At 28.3% G+C, this 23,798-nt stretch overlaps 1 protein-coding gene across 1 annotated transcript; it reads right to left on the bottom strand.

Annotated features, from left to right (window-relative positions):
- Positions 1–18,688: 18,688 nt before the first annotated feature.
- Positions 18,689–23,173, bottom strand: LOC115713928 (ubiquitin receptor RAD23c). The gene is made up of 12 exons (XM_030642408.2): positions 22,951–23,173; positions 22,299–22,460; positions 22,135–22,182; positions 21,313–21,404; positions 21,111–21,188; positions 20,802–20,979; positions 20,345–20,497; positions 20,164–20,244; positions 20,010–20,057; positions 19,819–19,928; positions 19,653–19,731; positions 18,689–19,041 (listed from the first exon to the last, which is right to left on the bottom strand). The coding sequence occupies exons 1-12, from the start codon at positions 23,014–23,016 to the stop codon at positions 18,925–18,927; spliced, it is 1,212 nt and encodes a 403-aa protein (XP_030498268.2). The 5' UTR covers positions 23,017–23,173; the 3' UTR covers positions 18,689–18,924.
- Positions 23,174–23,798: the final 625 nt, after the last annotated feature.

The raw sequence follows: 23,798 nt of genomic DNA, 5'->3' as shown, positions 1-23,798 counted from the left end.
AAATTAATAAATATATAGCAAATTTATGACCTAAAATATTTCAATTGTTGACACTACTGCATTGATAGACCACTCCCACAACACAATCTAAGTCCGAAAAGATCTAATACAAGAGTCCGCTTAATTTGGATTCAAACAGAGCTACACTCAGGGGCGGACGTACATGTATATGTACTGTGGCCTTGGCCACCCCCCAAGATAAATTCCTGGCTCCGCCCCTGGCTACACTATCGTCGACTTTGCAAAAATCCACATCACTATTCCGAATTTGCCAACACCACTCCTAATTCGAAGCACAAAACCTCGAAAAGACTATAAAATCTTTAATAGAGTGACACAAAGATCCCACAAAAAGTTGAAACAAAAAAAGAAGAGAAGAAAGTCATGGCAAGCCGAGGAAGGATTAAGAGGCTTTTGTGCACACAAACACAGCCAAAGTCTAAGGATGATTAGATTGGGGGGAAAATTAAAAGAATTCCCCATTATAATACAAACTTACTACTTATGTATTATTATTTATTTGTCAATTTGGGGTATAAATTTCATAATTGTTGGGTTCAAATGTAGATCTCATTTTCAGTTCCTTTGTATGATTATTATTTTGAACGACAGCTCCTTTGTATTATTGAGCATTGATACATTCATATATAATGTGAAAATTTATACATTATATATATGTTATTGATTATTGGCAGCATTTAAGTTTAGGCATTTTTTTTGTTTTAATGATTCATTTTTTAAATTTATGTAACTGTTGAACTTAAGTAGATGAACATAGTTAAACTCATAATACTTATAATCTTTGGCATTAATTTTTAGCTAAGGTGGAATTTTTATATCATTAAAAAATACATCGTAAATACCGATTAATAATATTTAAGTTATTATTCACACGTTACTTTTTTAATAGTGTATTTAAATTTTTTAAATAAAAAATAAAAATCTAATGACCTGAATCAACCAGAGACTATCACGTGATTATTAACTCACTTAACCGACCGGTGCATATGAAAGTTTTATAAATATAACTTTAAGTATTATTATTGTCAAAATTTAAATTTATGTACTTATCTGCAACTAAGAGTTAAATTTAAATATTTATACCATTCTCTTTAAAAAATTACATATACATTATTGGACAAAACTAATTAAGGCAAGGATCTACAAAATGTATACGTATATGTCCAAAGATTAGACTATTAATGTTTGTTAATTAGCATAAATTTGAGTAATTGGTATAGATGAATTCATGCATTACATACAAATTTAATTAAGGCTACAAAATTTAATTATAAGAATTAATCAAGAAAAGTAGATGTGAAGATTGATATCATTTTCTTTTTTTTTCTCTGTCTTGTCTTCTTTTTATTTTCCTTTTTGGTGTAATTTTTTCACGGTCAATTTTCGTCAATCATACGTATAATATATATAATTATATAAAAAAAATACATATAATATATGTGGCTAGAAAAATTTACAATTGCAATCATTATGGGCTTTGTGTTTATTTATTACTTATTGAGATATTTCGTTACCTAAAGTTTTAAATTTAACTGGCATATATTTAATGATTTTTTAGTAGCATAAGCATTAAACATTAATTAAATTGATACGTATTTATCATTTGTAGTACAAACTTTAATTAGTGTCTTAACCTTACTTAACAAGACGTATCTAACTTAAGGGTTAGATTTTACTTTATTGAATCTAGCGAAAACATGTAATATCACTTACTAACTATATGTTAATAAATTTAAGATGCTAACAGAGTCTATTAATAAAATTATATGAAAATTACAATTTTACTAATATTAGAAAATTCATTAAATTAATACAAAATTTTAAATAATTATGCCACAAATATCCAAAAATGTATATGTTTCAACTCTGAAAAACAAAGATCTTATAATAATGAAAAATTTAAAGCATATTCTATAAAATGTTGGCACATATCTAGTTAAATTCAATATGATATCATTGATTGATCCTCTAACTCCCAACATAAGTGACATTATTAATTATCAAAAAAAAAAAATTGTCACTTATAAATTATAAAGTGCAGATCATATAATATCTACATACAATTTTACTCAATTGGTACCACAAATTGTGTGGTGTAATGATATAAAATTTTTTATTAGTCTTTTTTCTTATTTAGGTTAAGAGTTCGACTTTCCTCAATTGTAAGGGATTATAGTTATCCTTTAAAATTAATTTAATGTGGTGGGACATCTTTTGGGATGGGGACCCTTGTGAGATATAATACCGATGATAAGAATAGTCATATATAACAGGTACCTATAACTAGCACGTGTGGTCCTTAGGGTTGTCAAAAGCATCGAATGAGTGAGAAATGTATTTGCAGGTGGGCAATATCCAATTCAATTTAACTGAACCAATTAAATTCAATCTAATTACAAAAAATTGGATATCCAATTACAATTGAATTGGATTGGATGTTAAAAGTTTGATTTTAATTGGATTGGATTGGTTATTGAATGTCAATCTTAAAATTTAATTAAAAACTGATTCAATCTATTTACATTTATATATATATTAAAAAATTATGTATATTTATTTATATAATAAAAAATAAAATATATGTATTAATTACAATTTTAGTAAATTTTTTAATGTTGAATATGTAACACTTAATTATTTTGTATATTTATTTTTATGATATTTTGTTCTATTTTATTACTTAGTAATATTGTTGTTTTAGCTATTCAAAAAAAAAAACTTTTAGCTGTCTTACACTTATAACGGTAGTATTTTTATAAAATATTAAACTTATATAAAGTGTGATATTTAATTTTTACCTATTTTTTTTATATTTTTAAGTTAATATTAAAATTTAAGTGTATGATTAGATATTCAATTAAAAAACTAATCTAATCGAATTAGTAATTGAATTTTAAATTGGATGTTGAGACCTAATTAAATTAGATTAGATGGCAATTTTTTAAATCTAATTATTAATTAGATTGAATTGGATAAGAGAAAAATATTAAAATGAATCGGATAGCTACTCCTGATCTGCACCACGTGATCCCGTTATTTTTTCCACTGGCCACTGTTAACACTTTTCCTTTCAAACACGTAACTGACATAGACACCTAAATTAACAGAAGCCTTATTTGTGTGTGTTAATTAATTTAATTATTTGTGATTAATTACATATTGATATTTATTGGTTGGTTTTGATTTGAGATCTAGAGCTGGCTTGCATAATACATAACATCATATAATTCATTCATAAATAGATTTTTATTTTTTTTTCTTGAAATGGTCATTCATAAATAGATTAATCTTATACATATATATCATAAATGTGGTTTGGTATATACCACAAATGTCTAAAATATATTGCATTAATTAATTTGTATTTTTGAAAGATTCATGAATTAATAATTAATACATGATATGATATGCCTAAAATAAATTAGACAAATGGGGAATGACATTTGATCTAACTGCACATGTGAATTAACTATTTACATGATGAGAATATTCAAACACTATTATATATAATTATAATTAATTAGGTGAATTTTTCTTGTGAAAAATGTATGAGTGTATTAAATAAAAAAAATAATTAGATAAAACTATTTTTTTTTAAAAAAAAATTACATTTTTACGTTTAAGGAATTTTTTTTACTTTTTTATATTTTTTCATAAAAACAATAAAAAAACTGCATAAAAGTAACATTAAATAACATTTAAATAACATCAAAACAATAACAAAAAATAACATACAAATAACAAAAAATCAATGACAAACTTATAAGAGTACAACATAAAAAAAAAATCGTATTTTCTATAAATAAAATAAAAAAAATCGTAAAAATATTTCAAATTCCGTAAGACCGTATTTTTATAATTTTTTTTTATTATTATTTTTATATATTTATGAAATAATCCTATTTGTCCTATTTGTCATACATAACAAATTTTTTTCAGTTAAATTTAAAAAAATTACATTTAAGTACAACACATGTATATATGAATTTTAAGTATTTATGTGGCTGTATGAATTCATACATATTCATCATATAAATATGTATATATATATATTTTTTTTTACATGTGTATATATATATATATATGCAAAAACAATGTACAGTAGAAGAGTATTATTGAAGTATTTATGCTGCTGTTAATATTTATATATATAGCCACATGAAATGTATTGATGAATGATGATGTAGTCCAACATGACATGACTAAATTATTTCATCGATAAGTATTGTAAGAGAATTGGCATTATTAATAATCCAAATTTTAGAAGAGTAGTGAATATTTAATCAGTATATATATATGAAGCCGACCAGAAATGAATTTCATATCATTATTATTATTATTATAAACCATAGGTACGTGACCAATCTTAATCACTAAACCAAATAAAACAAACAAACACTTGTACAATCTTACAAACAAAGACCTCAAAATTATACATACATCAATACATATACCCATATATATATATATATATATATATATATATATATATAAAGGTGGTGGTGAGAACCTGCATTTCACCGTCAATATATTATCATCCAATTTCAAATCATTCATACATACCTATATATATATATATATATAAATAGAAATACTATTTCGACCATTATTATTCAAAATTCTGATTAGGCACTTGTGTTTTGTTAAATGACAAAATGGGCCTTGTATTTTCTCGTGCACCACTCTCTCTCTCTAGGAAAAAATTGAAAAATTTATGAAAAAATTTCCCTCTATCCGTCCCACTCTCTTTATTTGCTGTTGCATGGTTGTTTTCTCGGTGGGTGTTGGTGGAAAACCGAAGCACAATACAACATCACTCAAGAATCTTACACCATTATAATGGGTAAGTTGTATTTTAAGCATTTTGTTTGACTTTATGTAGTTTAAAATTGTTATACGTGTGTTTATTGTTGGAACTGCTGTTTTTTGGTCTGAAATTGTTGAGATCTGGCAGATCTGGTTTTCAGTCGATTTCTGGGTTTTCCAGTGTTATCGATGATATGTCGATGATATGTCGATGGTTTGTCGATGATTACAAAGGAAAGGTCAGTGACGACCATTATCGACGTTATGTCGACATGATGTCGACATGTTGTCGACATCATGCAACCAACTTGGGATTAACTATTTGTCGACATTTTGTCGACATGTTTGTCGACGAATGTCGACAACAAGCATTTTTGTTTTTTTTTAAGAAGTTGTCGATATTTTGTCGACATGATGTCGACAAAATATCGATGCAATGGAAAAATACCGTGGATAAAACATAAACATAAACATAACATTAACAGAAAATAAAGTTCATTAAAAATAACATAAAAAAACATAAAAAAAAAAAAAAACAGAAAATAAAAGTTCATAAAAAAAAAAACAAACATTAAATAAAACTCACCACAAACCATAACATAAGAAATTATTTTTTTTTAAATTCTTTGGCTTGTGGGTGAGCCTTGCAATACTTGCATAATGTTCCAGGCTTCACTTGGTTTACGTTGAAGATGCCCGATTTCAACGACGGCATCCTTCGGGGAACCCAGGTGGTGGAGCCGGCCATACACCAGTTTTGCAAAATTCTCTTTCAAGTTGCATGAACCTGAACTCGTTACCATTTCGTTCTCTTTCGAAAGCTCGAGCGGCGTCCAAAACTTTCTGCATTGCAGGAGTAACTATGCCAACATCAGGCTCCTGCTTCAGCTCTTCAGGAGTTAGGATGGGGAATTTGCCGTTCTTTCTTGGGGCCATATTTCAAACTTAAGAGAATAAGAGAAATTTTTAAGAGTAAGAGATAGGTAGAATACAAGAGCTTTAATTTTTGCAAAAATTCCAGTGCCCCTATATGTGACGCGGCCAGTGAAATGCTCGGGTGCTGGAATAATGAGTCTGGGAGCCATCTGAAAAAACAAAAAAACAAATAAATAAAGCTGCTAAAAAAATTTAAAATGGTCGACATAACATCGACATCATGTCGATATTCAGTCGACATTATCTAACAGTAAGCACACAAAAATTTCAAAACATACATGTCGACATTATCAAAAGCAGACAAAATACTTTCATGTCGACAAAATGTCGACATCCTGTCGACATTCAGTCGACAATTCAAACAAATAACAATTACACAATATATCGACATACTGTCGACATACAGTCGACATTCAGTCGACAATACAACCTAACAATCAACATGTTCATTTAATCGACATACCATCGACATACTGTCGACAAGTCGTCGACAATATAGGGCAGAAATACTCTTAAAATACCAGTCGACATCCTATCGACATACAAGCGATATCCTATCGACATACAAATTACAGTAACATTCAAACAGACACTCAATCTATCGACATCCTATCGACAACCTATCGACATGTCATCGACAACCCTGTAATTTACACAGATTTCATTGAAACACTACAATCTACAACCTAAAGATCACAAATGCTACACAAAATCCACTAATCTCAACAACATGCAATAATTGGCATCCAAATCTATGAAAAATGTATTTTTTTCTCAAAACATAAACATTACCTTTTAATGATCACGGGTGGTGGTGGCGACGGGTACTGCTCGTGGTGGCGAAGGCCTCTGTTCGGTGTCGACGATCACGGGTGGTGGTGGTGGCGACGTTTTGTGGTCCGTGGTGGTTCGTGGTGGTTCGTGGTGGTCACTGGGTCGTGGTGGTGGTCCGTGGTGGTTCGTGGTTGGGTCGGGGTCGTGGGTGGATGGCCGGAGTGGGTCGGGGACGTGGGTGGATGGCCGGAGTGGGTCGTGATGTTGGGTCGATGTCGAAGAGGGATAGGGAACGACAGAGAGAGAGATGGAACGACAGAGAGAGAGAGAGAGAGAGAGAGAGAGAGAGAGAGAGAGAGAGAGAGAGTGAAAGAGAGGGAAAGACGGAAAGAGAGTGTGAATAGGAAAATTAAATTTGAGGGGTATTTTGGGTACAAATGAGTAATAGTGGAATTAATTTGTATAAATTAGTGGAGGGTATATATTTTGAAATGGAGTATTTTATTAGGGTCAAAAATTGAAATTTCCCTATATATATAGGTGGTGGTGAGAAACTGCATTTCACCATCAATATATTATCATCCAATTTCAAATCATGCATATATACATACATATATATATAAATATTATACAAACTATGATGACGCCAGCAATGATGTAACTCTCAAGTACTAACCTTATATTTAGAAGTTAGATTTTGGTGAAAATAAAAAATAATGAAATATAAGAGATCTTAGGATTAGTATTAATTAAGATGGGATTAGATCCAAAAATAAAATGTTAAAATATTTGTCTATTTATAAATTGATTTGGCATGAAAAAATAGCTGATATATATATCATTAATTTGGTGGTTAGTGTAAAATCATTGTCATTATTTATTTTTGTCCACATGCCAAATATATAATATGCTGTCCATAATCTCGTGACTTATTATAGTACATAAAAACTATTCAGAATGTGAATATGCATAAGTTATAGATTAATTAGTATTTTTGTCTTTAAAATTTTACATATAGTAAATTATGCCTCTTAAATTTTTAAGGTTGTTAAAAATTTTATTTAAATTATTAAAATTGTTGGATTTAAATTTTTTTTTTTTCTAATATTTAGTAAGAAAAGTCTAACGTGGATGAAAGTTCAGTGATATAAGATTTGGTACATGTTAAAATTTAAGGGGTATGATTTAGTATATATTAAAGTCTGGAAATATAATTTAGTACATAAATAATCACTGAATTGGTCAAATTAAATGAAATTGAACAAAAATCTTTAAATCCAACAATCTCAATAGTTTAGAAAAAATTTTAATGATTAAAAAAATTTAAATTGTATAATTTAGTACATGTGAAAGTATAAGAAATAAAAATCTATAATAGCATAAATTATATGCAACAATATTATTCATATGTACAAATAAGATATTTTGTTTTGTAAATTGATTCCAAAATATGTATATGTAATATATACTATCAATTCAATTATGATAAAAATTATATAAATTTTGGTTGTTGATAACTGAGCTGATGAGAATATAATATCATTTTTAATTACTAATGTACAAAATAAATATTCAGTTTGTATAATTATTATATTTAAGCCGAAAGTGACCAAATATGTATAAACTCTTATTTTAAATTATAATGATTACTACTAGCTTAGCTTAGTTAGTTCAAATATATCGGCAAATAATTAATTTAGTTAAGTCGATTTAAAATTAAATAATAATGAAATGGTTTCCAAAATGGATGAAAATGATGATTAGAAATAAGGGATAATTAAAAAAAATTACAAAAATATAATTTGTAGGGAGTTTTTAAGTGCATGTTTGAATCATAACTAAAAGAATTATTTTTTATTTTTAAAAACAGAAAATTATTTTTTGAAAACAATTTGGCTTGTTTGACTTTATTTTATTAAAACAGTTTTCAGGAAACAAGTTACAAAAACCAATTCACTTTTGGTCAATATTGTTTTTAAAAAATATTAACCAAACATGACTTGTGTTTTAAAAACTTCAAAAACTACTTTTTGTTCTCATTTCTAAAAAAAAAAATTGAAAAAAACGGAATACAATACCAAATATGCTTTAATATTTTTACGGTTCTTAGATATTATTTACATAAAATACGATCTTTTAATATATTTTTATGTTGTATTCTTGTTAATTTTTGTTATTTGTATATTATCTCTCATGTTATTTTGATGTTATTTTATTGTTGTTTTTTTTATTATTTTTATGTTTTTCTGTTTTTTTTTATATTTTTATAAAATACTATATAAAAAAAAAGATAAAATGTAAAACAAAAAAAAAAGTGTTGTATGTAATTATTATTCTGTTTGGTTACGGTAGCAAGTGTTATAGTGATGGGTCGGTTGGTACACGTTGGTAGCCCAAGTGGGTTGGGCCAACAAGTGGGGCCCAAGAAAGCCACAAATGGGCCAAGTGGTCCCATCCCATTCACTTTGAAACAACCAAACTCAGATTATATGACTGTTTTGGTTCTTATTTTGGTTGAGGTTTTTATGGTGATGATTTTGACACCTTTCTAGGGACCATTAATACTTATACCAAAATCATATACAATTTCTCTTCTTCAATTCTCCTCCATCAACTTTTGACCAATTATGTTTGTTATTTAGTATATTCACTAATCATAAAATATGCACAAAATTAATATATTCAATGATAAAATAGTAAGGTTTTTTTTCATGATATTAAATTTTTATTGCCTAGTTCTTTTGAAGTATCTCTAGATAATAAATTTTATAAATGAAAAAAAATTCTTCATTGTTTATATATTGTTATTACATACCTTTGTTAGTTTAATCTATCCCGATTTTCCTTATAAAATAATTAATATTTTTTTAAGTGAATCATATCTAATAATGAGATTTGCAGTTGGAAAAAGTAATCCTTTATTATATGATGTATTTTGGTACAAATTTTGTGTACATTATGTATTTTTAAATTATTATAAAGTAATTTTATAATGCATTCCTAAAGAATTTCTTTCATATGAGTGTATGTATTATATTTATTTAAAATACTTAGTAAAGTTTTGATAAACTCCAATAATTTATAATACAAAAAGTAATGTTTAAATATTATATTGTATACAAATTTAAAATAAGTATGCATACAATAAACTATTTAAACATTTTTTTCAACATGTTAAACTATTCTAAATTTTCAAAAATTTGTAAGATCGATGTCTTACATAATTACAATACACATTATCGAAAAAAAAAATAAGATTAAAACTATCTAGATATCGAAAACACGAAAAATATACATGGAAACATACATTTTTAAGAGGTGTACCATAAAATTTGGACTAATATATTAGACCTTACAACCAAACAAACGTGTAGAGAAACATAATGTGTTATTAATTTGATCATTTCATATCAAATAATTGAAGGTCCCCAAAAGAGATTGCGTTTTGGCATTTTATTATTTCTGTTTAAAAATTTAAGAGTGTCTACCTAATTTGAAGTGATTAATTGCCTAAAGAAAAGGAACGATCAAATAATTGTGGAAAATAAAGTTATTTTTCTATGATATATCAAGTTTCTATCAACAGAGCTTTCGATTTATTTAATGCATGCCCTAGTCTAATTAATAATTTGATTAATTGTTAACTGTCATCCACAACCAACTTATTTTGACTAAATTAAACCATTACAAAAAAAAAAAAAAATCTTATTTTTATTAAAAATAAAATTTAAAATAATTATAACTAATTATAAATTATTATTATTTTTATATTGTGACTAAAAAAAATTGTAACTAAAAATACTAGTCATAAAAGTTATGATTTGTTGTAATAAAATGTAGGCTCTGAACTTATTTGGCCGTCAAAAATTTCCCCGAACTATTGAGATTGTTAAATTTAAGGACTTTTGTCTAATTTCATTCAATTTTACTGTTTCAGTGATTGTTTATGTACTAAACCATGCTCCCCAGACTTTGATATCTACTAAATCATGTCCCTCAAACTTTGATATGTATTAAATCATGTCCCTTGAACTTTCATCCATGTTAGAATTTTTTTTACTAAAATTAGACAAAAGTCCTTAAATTTAACAATCTCAATAGTTTTTGGGGAAATTTTAACGACCAAAAAAGTTCAGGGACACGATTTAGTACATGCCAAAGTTCAGGGGAAAAAATTATTAATTAGCCTAAAATGTATTTTTAGTAATTTATATCTAAATACTATGTTTGTTACAAATAATTTTTTGTTGTAACTAAAATTTACATTTAGTCACAAAAAAGTTACAAATATGGCTGAAAAAATGTTTTTTAATTTATTGATTTATAAGATTGATATTGAATTATCGATATGATGTTATAGAAATATAGAAAGAGTATATATTATTATTGTTTATTATAATGGAAAGAACTAAATCATGTAATCATATATGAATTGCTTGTTAATTTTAGTAAATTATTGTAGAAGTTTTTTTCAATTAATACATGAATGTTCATTTATATATATATATATATATATATATTTATATAATTGTGAAACTATTTGTGTTGCATACGTACGTAGTTTGGTTAAAAGTTTCAATTTATAATAACTTGGAAAATAAATGTATGAGATATTTAGTGGAGAAAGCTTAATTAATGCTATCTACTTTAACATAGACACATTTTATATATAATAATATTTAACATATAAAAAAAATAATGATATTTAATATGTGAAGGTTTCAATTTGTGTTTGCTACTTAAAATGAAAATATACGAGGATATATATATTATATAATAGGACATTGTCCTTCAAATATAAATGTATATTTGTATAATAGGAAAGTGAAGATGTATGAAATCATTTAGTTTAAGGCATTTCTAAACTTTATAAGGACTTCATAAGAATATTATTTTTATCAAAAAAAAAAAAATATTAGCACAAATAAATTATAGAGAAATATGATGAAATAAATAAAAAATAATCGAAATCAATATTTATAATATTTTATTTAGTAAAATTATTTAGAAATAGAATAATAATAATTTATCTTATTTACTTTATTAGAAAACGTAATCAGAATATTTAAATTGATTAAAGTGTTATTTTGAGTCAAATTATAGTATATAATTATTATTTTATAAGACATATTTTAAAGAATAAAATCATCATTATATATTTAATATTAAAAAATAAAATAAAAATAAATAAACGTTATTACCCTTTTAAAAAATTGGTGAGCGAAATAATTATTTTCTTTTATTTCTTATTTAATTAATCAAGTTCTCCTTATTAGACTCTGTTCTTTGGAATAAGTTAAAAAATATCTCTTTTTTGTATCTATTAATCAAAAATACCCTCATTGTTTTTTTATTAAAATATACTCACTTTTTTTGAGTGGATTGTCTAATATATCCTCACTCTCTACTTAAGTCTAGCATATAATTTAGTAAATTTACATAACCTAAGGGGTCTAATGGAAACATCATCCATAAAAGTGGGTATATCTAAAAAAATATAAAAATAGATGTAAAAATTAAAACAAGTAAAGTAAAGTGGGTATACAATGTAATTAGGGGTGGCAAAACGGGTTTCGACACGGCACACAAACACGACACGAATTTTACGGGTTAGGGTCGGGAAAATTAGATGTAGGTCGAAAAAGGGTCAACACGACTTGACACGAAATAAAAACGGGTCAAACACGACACGACCCGCTTAACACGAATGTGACACGTTTGACACGATTTTTTTTTAAATATAATAAAATAAAAAATTAATAATAATAATATAATTATATAAAAATATATATTTAGTGATTCAATGTTAAGTTAAAAAATTTTAAATTTAATTTTCTTTAACATGAAATTAATTTTTTTTTTAATTTTTATTACATATAACAAACTATATATACATAAATGTATATAAGTTTTTTAATGGATCTTAAATTTATTAATTTTCTCTACAATTTTAGCTTTAATAATAGCAAAACGGGTCACAGTGGGTCGACACGAATACGATACGATTTTTTACGGGTCGAGTTAGGGTTGAGATAATTAGACACGAGTTAAAAAACGGGTCGACACGCTTGACACGAAATATAAAGCGGGTCACATAAAATATGACACGAACACGACACGATGACACGTTTTGCCACCCTTAAATGTAATTTCTTCCTGTTCTTTCACCTTGTTAGGTTTGGGCCTAGACCCTTACAATTTTGTTTTAAGGTACATTTCCAAAAGATTTCATACTAAGTGGAACATTTATATTCAAGACAATGCTTACTTATTCTTCTGATGTAGGACTTAGGTTGATACCCTAACACTCGATCTCTTTTTTAATTTTAATAAAGTAAGTGAATAGCTAACTTACCATTCATTCAATTATTTATTAGTAAACATGCATATACTACTCTATTTGATGGTCCAACTTATAATTGTTGTAAACCAGTTTTTTCCTGGAAGGAGAATTATTAAAATGCATTATTGATGTCTAGTATCTTCCTCAGTGTTATAATGCTATTAGTATAACTAAATATCAGATTTCATATAAATGAATATCGCTAAATAATTGTAAGAGATTACCTTAAAAGGTACTGGACATCACTAGTGCCCAATAACAATAGATATAATTAGATAATATAATATGAAAGAGAAAGACAGTTGTAGTTCTTGGGTTCGTGCTTTCCTTCACGTGTCTGTTTGTCCTGAAAATTGTGATATTGCGCATACAATATGAATCAAAATCTCCTGTTAAAAATTGGTGTCTTATATTGTGTTAAACTAATTAAAATTTGACACATCAACTAATCTAATTTATTTTAAATATTTTAACTACTTTTGTTGACTCAATTAGAGGTTTAATTTTTTTATAAATAAAAAATTAATTGACGTGTCAAATTTTGAGTAATTTAACACAGTATGAGACACTACTTTTTAACAGGATATATCTTAATTAATAAAATATATATTTATATATATATGGCACTTAAGAAAGAGACAAGTGGGTGATTCAACTTGAAGCTTCTTATTATTCCTATGTATATAGTTCAAAGTTAAAAGTTATCATCATCATCACCAAACAAACAAACAACCGCCCCACTTTTACTCTATAGAATCTTTTCTGTCCGAACCAACCAAACAGTGGTTTGGTTTTAATCTATATGTAAGTACCACCTTTCAAATTAAACCCATAACCAAACACTATATACAAATAATTTAGAATTAGCTAGTAGAGTACTAGTGAGTGAGTCATGTGGGTTGGTTGGGACAAAAGTAATAAGTTCAAAATTTGGAAATGGTTTCCCTTGTGGTGGAATAGTGACCACCACTAGTAATGAGTTTTTGATAGAGACACACAACGTTGCACAACATCATCTTCTTCTAGTTCTACTTCTACATATTTATATTTATATGATATAGAATACTTCTATAATATTTTCTAATATTTTCTTACAATAAATTTATCGATGAACTTCTATTTGTTTTGGTATCTGAAAGAATTTTTCAGTTTATTTTTTTTATAATCGTCTATGTTGTAGTGATTTAAGATATTTTGTAAAATTTTAAGAGATTTGGAAAAATATAACAACGTAAGAAATAGGGTGTAAACAGTCTCTTGCATGTGAAATGTCATAAATAACTACAACGTATACGATTATAAAAAAAATAAAATTAAAAAAATTCTCTGAGATACTGAAACAAATAAGAAATGCATCTGTAGATCTTTTTAGAAGATGTATTATTAAGTTTTTGTATGATATATGAATATGAATATGTAGAGAAATAGTGATAAATAATTATTGTAAAGGTGTCAATCAAAATAAGCATCGAGTAGATCGCATCTCCAATACTTGTTTCTCCATCGTTTTGATCCTCCAACAAACTATCACGGTAAATATCTCTCTCTATGGTTTTCTTTTTTTCTTTTTTGTAGACTAAATTCATTCCATTTTATATAGCCGTATTTCGATATGTGATTTGTGATAGTGTTTTAGTTGGTGTATATACTGTTTGATATAATATGTGTGATTCGTGAAAGAATTGGTTATATTAAGGACCAGTGATCACGTTTCTGAAGCAACTTTTCTGTAGTTTAATACCTCTTGATCAGATTCATTGTTCAAGTTACCTTAAGAGTTTTCTATTTTAATTTTCTTTGTCTATCGTTTGTTGCTGTAAATGAGTTCAATATTTTTCTTTCTTTTTGGTTTCACAACTCGTTTTTTATTCTTTCTTTTTTCAATGTTTTTCTTTTTTTGTTATAGGTTTGTTTTATATTAATTTTGTTCTATTTTGCGCCATTATTTATGGCTTTGGCGCCTTACAAGGCTTTAGCACCTATTATATGGTTGGGCCCCTAATTATTTAGGGTAGTTTGTTTAAATTTTCACGTTTTTCGGTATTGAATGTATAAGAAAATTTTGACACATTAATATTTTAAAGTTAATAAGTTATGTACTATACAAATTTATTAGTGGGAATAAAAGGATTATTTTGGTTAATGTATGATTTAAAGAATATTTTAAATTGAAATAATGTTTAAGAGGGTTTACTTTAAACGCTAATTCCTATTAGCTATGTTTTGGTTTAATTTTTTATAGGAATTTTCAGCATAAAAGGAAAGTGTTTAGAATTTTAGTGCTCAGATTCTAATATTATACTTAATTAAGTAAATTGAAGAATAAGAATCTTGAGAATAGGGAGGTGGAAACACTAATGGTCTAATGAGAATATATTGGTTCAGATATATTTGGGAAGTCAAATTATTATGAAAATTTGGTTTGTTCTCAATATTTTGGGAATGTACCAAAATTATTATATTATTTGTATTTTTACAGAATTTCTGGATGAGTGATATTAGTTTTTTTATGGAAGAAATGGAAGTACAAATTTGATGGATGAGATGCGCCGTTATTTATGACTTTGGTGCCTTTTAAGGTTTTCGCGCATGATTTATGGCTAGTCCCTAATTATTTAGGGTGATTGGTTAAAATTACAAGATATCATGAATTGTAAAAATATTATAAAATTTAATAGGTATATAATTATGAGATTATTTCCTTATTAGTTTATTATAGATAACATAATATTAATTTTGGGTATATAAATTATAAATATGAGTTTATTATAGATAACATAATATTAATTTTGGTATATAAATTATAAATGTGAGATTTTGTAATAAATTGGAGGTAGGGACATTAATTGTGAATTGAGAATACTTTGTTTTATTTTATTTTTTATTTTTGGGAAGATATTGAAATAAATGGGAAGTAAATGCTAATGAAGTATTGAGATTATTGCCTTATTAGTTGTATAGGAAGATACTAATATGAATAGTTTTATAATAATTTGAATGGTATAATAATTAGGAGGTTATCTATTTAAATAATAAATAAGGAAGCATTATGTCATAATACCGAATTGGATTAATTAATATTAATTTAATATTATTAATTAAATGTATGATGAAGTGGTATTAGGAAAATGGTACTTTTGAACGTGAAAAGTGAAATCTTAAGTTTTAAGGATATTAATACAATTTAAGTTTAATTTAGGATGAATAAAGATTATAGATACCATGTTTTACGCTATAAATAAAATAATAAATAATTTGACTTATTAAGAATTTTGACATGTTTTAGTCTATAAATAAGTAATATTTTTAAGAGATAAAATAAAATAATTAGTATATAATATTTTGAATATTTAAGGAATAATGGGTATTAAAAGGAAAATTTTATTTATGTTTGATTTTAAAAGGGTAAGAGTAAAGAATAGGGATCCTATGAAGGTTATGAAGTAGAATGCTATTATTTAGTTGTTACTAGCCAAAGGGTAATCCCTTTGGCTAGTTCTAGTATTTTATAGGGAGATCTAGTTGCTTAGTCTTTATGGTTGGTTGATTCTCTTCAGTTTGAATAGTTTTCTAATTAAAGTTTTATGCTGTTTTTTGATATTTTTTTCAGGTGGAACTTCAGTATTTATTGAGTTAGAAGGGTTGTTTAAAGATGTTATAGCTTTATTGTCTAAATTTCCGGGGGCAGTTTTGTCCCATGGGGCTCGCTCTAAGATTTTAGCAGCCCATGGTTGGCAAAGCATGCTCTGCGGTTAGACGATGAGCTATCCTGGTTCGAGGAGGTTCCAGTGCCGGTGGCGGACGTGGGCGTCGTAAATTCATGAGTGATTTAAATCACTTTGTCAAAAAAAAAAAAAAAAAAAAAAACATAAATAGATAGATGGTTTTAAGTTTGGTTTTTCTTTCTTTCTTTTTTTGTATGAGGAATTTTAATTACTTGTACATATCAAATGAGAATTCCTTCTTTTTCCTTCCATGAATGATCAATTTGGTTTACCCTATATATATCAAAGCAAGTGCCTATCAATATTGATAGAGCCAATATTTGGTTAATATCAATCAAGATATATTTCATCTTTTTGCACAAAAATCATGTCAAGAAACTACAATTATCTATGATCCCTTGCAAATGACATAATATATATAGTCCATTTAATTATGATAAATAAATTGGGAAATTTTTAAATGCATGGAACAAATATTGAGTGGCTCTCACACAATTTTAAGGGGATTATGACATAAAGAACAACAAAATATAATAATTAAAAAAAACAAATATAATTATTGAAAACTTGAGATGATGTATCATTGGACCACAATATATGTGTGTGTCACCCATAAAGTGATCATGATGATCACCTTATCATCACTTATGTGTGACTATCATGTTCTTTGAAAATGAGGTAGTAGTTTAGTTTATGCACTTACAGCTTCAATTACTTTTTATTTTTCAAGAATGTATATTTTAAATCACTCTTTAACATTTACCATTTTAGTAATCCATTAAGTTCATTTTGTTAAAGTTAAAAAGTAAAAAAAGTTCTATGATGAAACCACTCAAACTACCATGTGCAATCCATTGCATGTCACTATTTTACAGCTCTAAGTCACACAATAAATGAGCGTAAACACGATTTGAGCATTTCTTTTCAAAGCACATAAACCACAAACCACATCAATAAGCAATATATAAGTATCACTAAAACATTTAATAACAACTTAAACTAACATTTTTCTAACAATGCGATGCAAGGTCTAATTCGCATTTATGAAATTTTCAACCACAAATTGTACTACAACACCACGAAAGGTTCCTACAAGCACCTAAACTCCTCCATTGGTGGCACCTTCGCCAAACATTTGAAATGGTCAATCAAATCTAGTCTATAATAAGAGATAAATGATAAGGGGCAAGATGTCAAATCATCATAAAATGTGTCAAATTGTTATGAGTATATTTTAACACTAAGTTTTATATATTTTAATTTAATAAATAATATTAAAAAGTGCTAACTAATAGTAACACTTTAGTCTAAAAAAAATACCTTAATCGTTTCAAGTTCTGAGCATTCTTTTCTCTTAGTGTAACTCAAAAAAAGAATTTAAATTGAGAAACGTATCATTTTTACAATTTGCAAGTAAAATGGTTGATTCAAAGACTCAATTTATGTTGAATTGATTAATTAAATTGAGTAAATTGGTTACGAGGAAATATAATGAAGATACATTTTCCCATTGTGAGGGAGAGTTATCTTTCCAAAATAATGTTTATTACATTTCATTTTGAGTCGACCACGTTTACTAAACCATGAAGAAATGAATCATAAAAGGTGGGAAAAGTTTGCAAAGAGATATGAAGGTAAAACAAGACATCTTCTCTTAATATACATTTGAAAAGTCAATAGGGAATTAGAATTAAGTTAAGTATAACTAAAAGTAATTAGACCTCAAGAGAATTTAGTATAATTACGCTATAATTATTTTAAAAAAAATCATTTTAAATGTTCTAGTAATAAAAATTATTATCTTTATGTGTAATTACTAACTATTTAAAAAAATCATAAACAATTGTCACCTCATATCTAAATGTATTTTAAAACTGTAATTAGTATATTTGTGTAATTACTACTCTAATAATTACTACCACTTCCAAACACACCTTTTTATGTAAAAAAAATAGTAATAAAATCCATAATTGATTAATAAACTTGAATTAGTTAACCAGAGAGAACAAATGGCAAAATAGTTAGAAGTTAGAACCACCTTTGAAGCATAGAACTGAAACAGAGTATTACACAACAATGGAAATGAATGATAAAAACATCTATATATTTTTTATAAATATATTATTTTTAATTGAATCCTAACAACAGAGGCAGAGAGATTATAGGTAGAAAAATACAACTTTTACACTCCACACACTCCACATCATTATGCTCTAAACAGAAAAATGTTATAAGAGAGAGAGAAAGAGAGAGAAGGAGAGAGATTACTCTGAGACCTCTTTTCTTGATAGAGAAAAAAAGGCAAATATAGAAAGTGATCTAATCCTCGAACTCGTGCATGTGATCTAAGAGGTAATTTGCAGCGAGCTCCTCATTTTTGTTGCAGGCAAAGAAAACCTCTAACACGAGAGCCCGATCAAATCCCATTGCTTCAAGCTGATAACGACACATTTACGGGAAAAAAACACATGTAAAGCTCACACACAAGTCAAAATATCAACTACAATATCAGTTGTGTGGCAAATTTCGTCAGCTGAAACAATGCTTAACATGCAAACACAGTAAGTGATGTATTATGTTCCTAAGAAGCATTCTGTTTTACTTATTTAAGATAAGCATAGTTTATATTTAGCCGGAACAACTTATTATTCAGATTATGCCCAACTCGGAAGAACTTCTTTTCTATTTTCTATGTGTATTACCACTTTCTTCATCGATTAGCAGAAAAGAACGCATTTCTTTTCATCGGTAAACACAGTATCATCTATTCTATCATGACATGTGATTAAATTTAAATTTGGACAAGAAGTAGTGGTTAACAAAGAGAGAACTTGAAATATCATGTCTCTCAACCCTAAAAATTTTAATACCCTAAGAATCCAGTACTAAAAATATTCCAAATCTATGTCTGATACTCTGACTTAGAAGGCTTTAAAACCCCAGATATCGATTAAAAGAAAATTGGCATTTAAGCAAACAGTGTATATTCAATAAGGTTTACCAAGAGACAAAACTTAGCTTCTGTCGCAAATGAAACAAAGACTTACACGTTCAATGGCTTCCCGCTCCTCAGGGGTGACAGTTACAGACTGTGGCATGTTCCCAGCAAGCTGCCCAAGTACATTTCTGGAATCATAGAAGCAGCGCATCTCACAATTAGTCAAGATAAATGAATGGATGTTTGCAAATTATGTACATAAAAGAAAGACTCACCCCTCTCCACCTTCTACAGGTTCATTTATCAAGCGAAGAAAGTCGGCCTGATGCTCCTGGATTAGCCTCATGAGATGAGGATTTTGCTTCCCTAGTTCTTGAAGCATTGGCTGTCATAGGAAGTCAATCATGACACAAGAGTCTAAAAAATAAGCGAGAGAAAATCATATATCAAAAAAGAGAAAAGAAACCTGCAAAATTTGTGGGTTAGCTTGCACCATTGCCCTCAAAGCGTTGAACTGAGAAAATAACACAAACAAAAAAAAAAGTTAGACAAATAGTACACATATCCAACAGAGAGAAGCTTAATATAAAGTGTCCAAATCTTAATAGAGAAAGAGTTACCTGTTGGCTGTTCCGTAGAAAATCTAGGGTCCCAGCACTGGCAGCACCAGTTGCACCAGAGCCACCAATGTTTGGAAGTCCCTGTTTAAGACATTAAAATTAGCATAATATTAAATCAACACTTACGTTAGCACATTACGATCTCGAACGAAACTGATCATAAAACAAACTCGGTAACTACCTGGGGAAAAAGGTCTAAAGGACTTGCATTAGGCCCGGTTGAAGGGGCAGCTGTTGGTTGTACTGACTGCAAAGGTTGGGATGAAGGATCTGTGGCTGGTGCATTTGCAGGGCTTCGGGCCACTGGTGGAATGTCAGCTTGCTCAGGAATGCCCTGATTTTTGGTCGTCAAGGATAACATCAAATTGAAATATTTTATTCAAAAGCCTAATTAAGCACAATAAATTTACATATGAACACTGAGATCAGTAAGAAGACCCCAGGTTTTTATTTGCAGCTACATCAAAAAAAAATATTTTCTTTCTTACTCCTAATAGTGTTTGGTAACGAATGTGACAACAACACAAACTTTCAAGGAACAAAATGAAAGATAAAGTATACAACTTAATCTGAATCATCCATGCTCATATAATCAACAAGAGCAACTTCAGAATAAGTGATCAAAATATATTACTTACAGAATAGAGATATTCAACAGCTCTCTCAGGGTTGTTGAAAGCAGCACGCAAAGCTCGGATAACAGTATCTCTATCCCAGGTTCCTCCACCCATATCCAAAATTTGCTGAATTGTTCCTTCTAAGCTGTTTCCAGCAACAAGGTTAGATGCTGCTTGGCCATACACATCAGCATCTGGCCTGCTCAATCAAATTTACCAAATGATTAAAGAATAAACAAAATACGCAGGAAGACAACATATAGAAGAGAAGGAAGATCGGGCATAAAAAAAAAAGCACATAAAAACTGAAAAACACAGAAGTAGACATACACTGCTGTGGCTGAAGCAGCAGCAGCTGGAGCAGGAACTGAGCCAGGAGCAGGAGAAGGTGTCACTTGCTCGCCAGGTCTGATAAATAATTAGACAACTCAGAAATAGGAAGCAGGTTTTAATATCTACATTTCTTCTTTTCAAATACTGAAGAAAAGAAAACCAATAGAATAGATGTTCAAACAACTGCTGCACAACTCACGTTGGTTGTGTTGCTACAGGAGCCGGAGTTGATATTGGTGTGGGAGCAGCTGCAGGAGCAGGAGCAGGAGAGGGGGCACTTGTTTGGGGTGGCTGAGATGCAAAGTAAAATATCCTTCAGTAATTAAGGCTAACAATAACAAACACTCGAATTCAGACCAATAACAGATACAAACATGAACTTGATTTCACAAGAAGATAGAATCAGCAGTAATGTTAATCAAAAGACAAAACTGCAAAAACTATACAGGTATAATCAACAATAAAATTTCATACAAATGTAGTCAAAAGTATAGGTTTTAACTTTTAACCAATAAGCACTGAGATATTATTACAATATACACACTCAACAGTAAAATCTAGAGGTAATACAAACAACTCAAAAATGCAACGAAAGAAAAAGGTATATTCAGAGGACTGACAACTTTTCTACACACTGAAACTGAAACATATACCCTCTGAATTATTTTAAAAAACAATGGCCAAGTATTGCAGAAGGTTATAATTTAAAATTAGTCCATTTCCAACTGATTAGAAATCTAATAGCATGAAATCCTAATATCTTTCAGGTTCAAAGAAAAATAAACTGTAGAATGAAATTTAGAACAAACATTTGCATGTCAAAACTTACAAAGTTCCAATCAAAGAAAAGAAAAAATAAAAGATAAACTGGGAACTTATAAACTTGAATCTCCAGAAACTCCAGCAGATGTTAGCATCAGGATTTCTAAAAATGAACCCACAAACTGGCAACTACTAACTACCACAAAAAGATAGAGAAACTAATGGTTCTGTGTAAAAAAAGAAACAACTGTCAGGTTACCTTACTAGGTGCACTTGTTGTTGAGCCTTCACCAGACGAGCTCTTAGTCTAGCAATATTGTAGGTCCATAAAGTAAATAATTAGGACAGAATATCAACCAAATAACATAATTTAAATTCACATAAAGTAGAGATAGATTGAAAAACAAAATAGTGGAATAATACCTTGGTCAACATTATAACAACAAAGCTATTCTCTGCAACTTTGTTCTCCTCCAATGTAGTACCATCTTTAAGAACTTTCCCTTGATGAATGAGCATCTGCTGAGCCGCAGGATATACATCCGAACCTTGAACGGTCTCAATACATTTCTTCACATCAGAAACCTGACAACTACTATTGTCAGCTTTAAGACATTTTTCATTCAAATATGATTTGCAATTACAAGATTAAGCATCAAAATGCAGCACACTAGTCCAGTATGAAAGCATCATGAGGAATTAAAGAACTGAAAAAAAAAAAAAACATGTCCTGATTCTTTCTTCCTCTCTAAGCAAAGAATATCAAAAATCATAACCCATCAAACACGTAAAGTATAAATAAAAAAAAGTTTGAAACAACAAAATTGCTAAAATTGAAATTAACATAGCACAAATTTTAAAAATTAAACCATAAATTCAAAGATTTCAACTCCAATCAGTACGAATTCAAAACCTAAAGCACTAACCAGAATTAACAAAAACCCTAACATAGATTTCACAACAACGATCCGAATTCAAAACAACACATACAAAAATCTAAACACAGAAACAAATCAAATAGAATTCAAATGCACAAGAGATAGAGAAAGAATCCAATTGGAGTGAACATTATTACCATGTCTTCAGGTTTTACTTCGATTTCAAAGTGAGTACCCTTGAGAGTCTTGACAAAAATCTTCATCTTGAATTACTGGATCGCCGTTCTCAACAGCCGTGAATTTTGAGTCTGAAGTTCCGATCTCGAAGGATTTTAGAAACCCTAGAAAGAAGAGTGAAGAGAGAATTTGTAAGCAAAGAGAAAAGAGCTTCCGCGAACAAGAAAATATGAAATGGAAAAAGGGAAAGCACAAATTTCACCTCTTATATATTTATGGATGGGTGGTACTGTCTGACACGCGCTCCGGATGGGATGTTATTGCACGCGCTGTTTAGATGAGAATGTTTTGTGACGTGGAATGCGGATGGATCGACTGTGAGCTTCGTAATTCTAAATAGAGTTTGGGGCAATCATTTTCTCTTCTTAATATATTGGGAAAAATAAATTTTAATTTTCTAATTGGATGATAATCAGACAAATAAATAAATAAAAATTCTTGCCTTGCAAATTCGCTTTTCTATTAAAAATAATATTTGGAAACTAGGAAAGTATAGTAATTGCTATGTAAGAACAAGCCATAATACTCACTTTGAGCTTATATGAATTGTTGTGAAAATAGTAGTAGTAATTGCCCTATAATTATGTAAGTTTAATTTTTAATTGTAAATAACTATTTAAGTTTAATTTTTTACGGTAATAATAATATTTAAGTTATAATTTTAAAACTTCTGTAGGTATCTGGATATTATTAAGTATTAAGTAAATTGTCATGACAATTCTTGATTGGTCCAGAGTTATTAAATTTTTTATTTTCTTAAAAAAAATTAGTTTAAATATACTAATAAGAAAATGATATGTGGATAATA

This window comes from Cannabis sativa, chromosome 4, assembly GCF_029168945.1.
Source record: "Cannabis sativa cultivar Pink pepper isolate KNU-18-1 chromosome 4, ASM2916894v1, whole genome shotgun sequence".
Lineage (NCBI taxonomy): Eukaryota > Viridiplantae > Streptophyta > Magnoliopsida > Rosales > Cannabaceae > Cannabis > Cannabis sativa.
This window is presented reverse-complemented; position numbering and strand designations above follow the sequence as displayed.

Bases quoted from the DNA above. Each gene is read 5' to 3' on its own strand.
- LOC115713928 (XM_030642408.2), bottom strand. From the start codon at position 23,016: ATGAAGATTTTTGTCAAGACTCTCAAGGGTACTCACTTTGAAATCGAA. The intron at 22,461-22,950 runs GTAATAATGTTC...AGTAGTTGTCAG, and splicing joins AAGTAAAACCTGAAGACATG to GTTTCTGATGTGAAGAAATG. The intron at 20,058-20,163 runs GTAACTCTTTCT...TTATTTTCTCAG, and splicing joins TTCTACGGAACAGCCAACAG to TTCAACGCTTTGAGGGCAAT.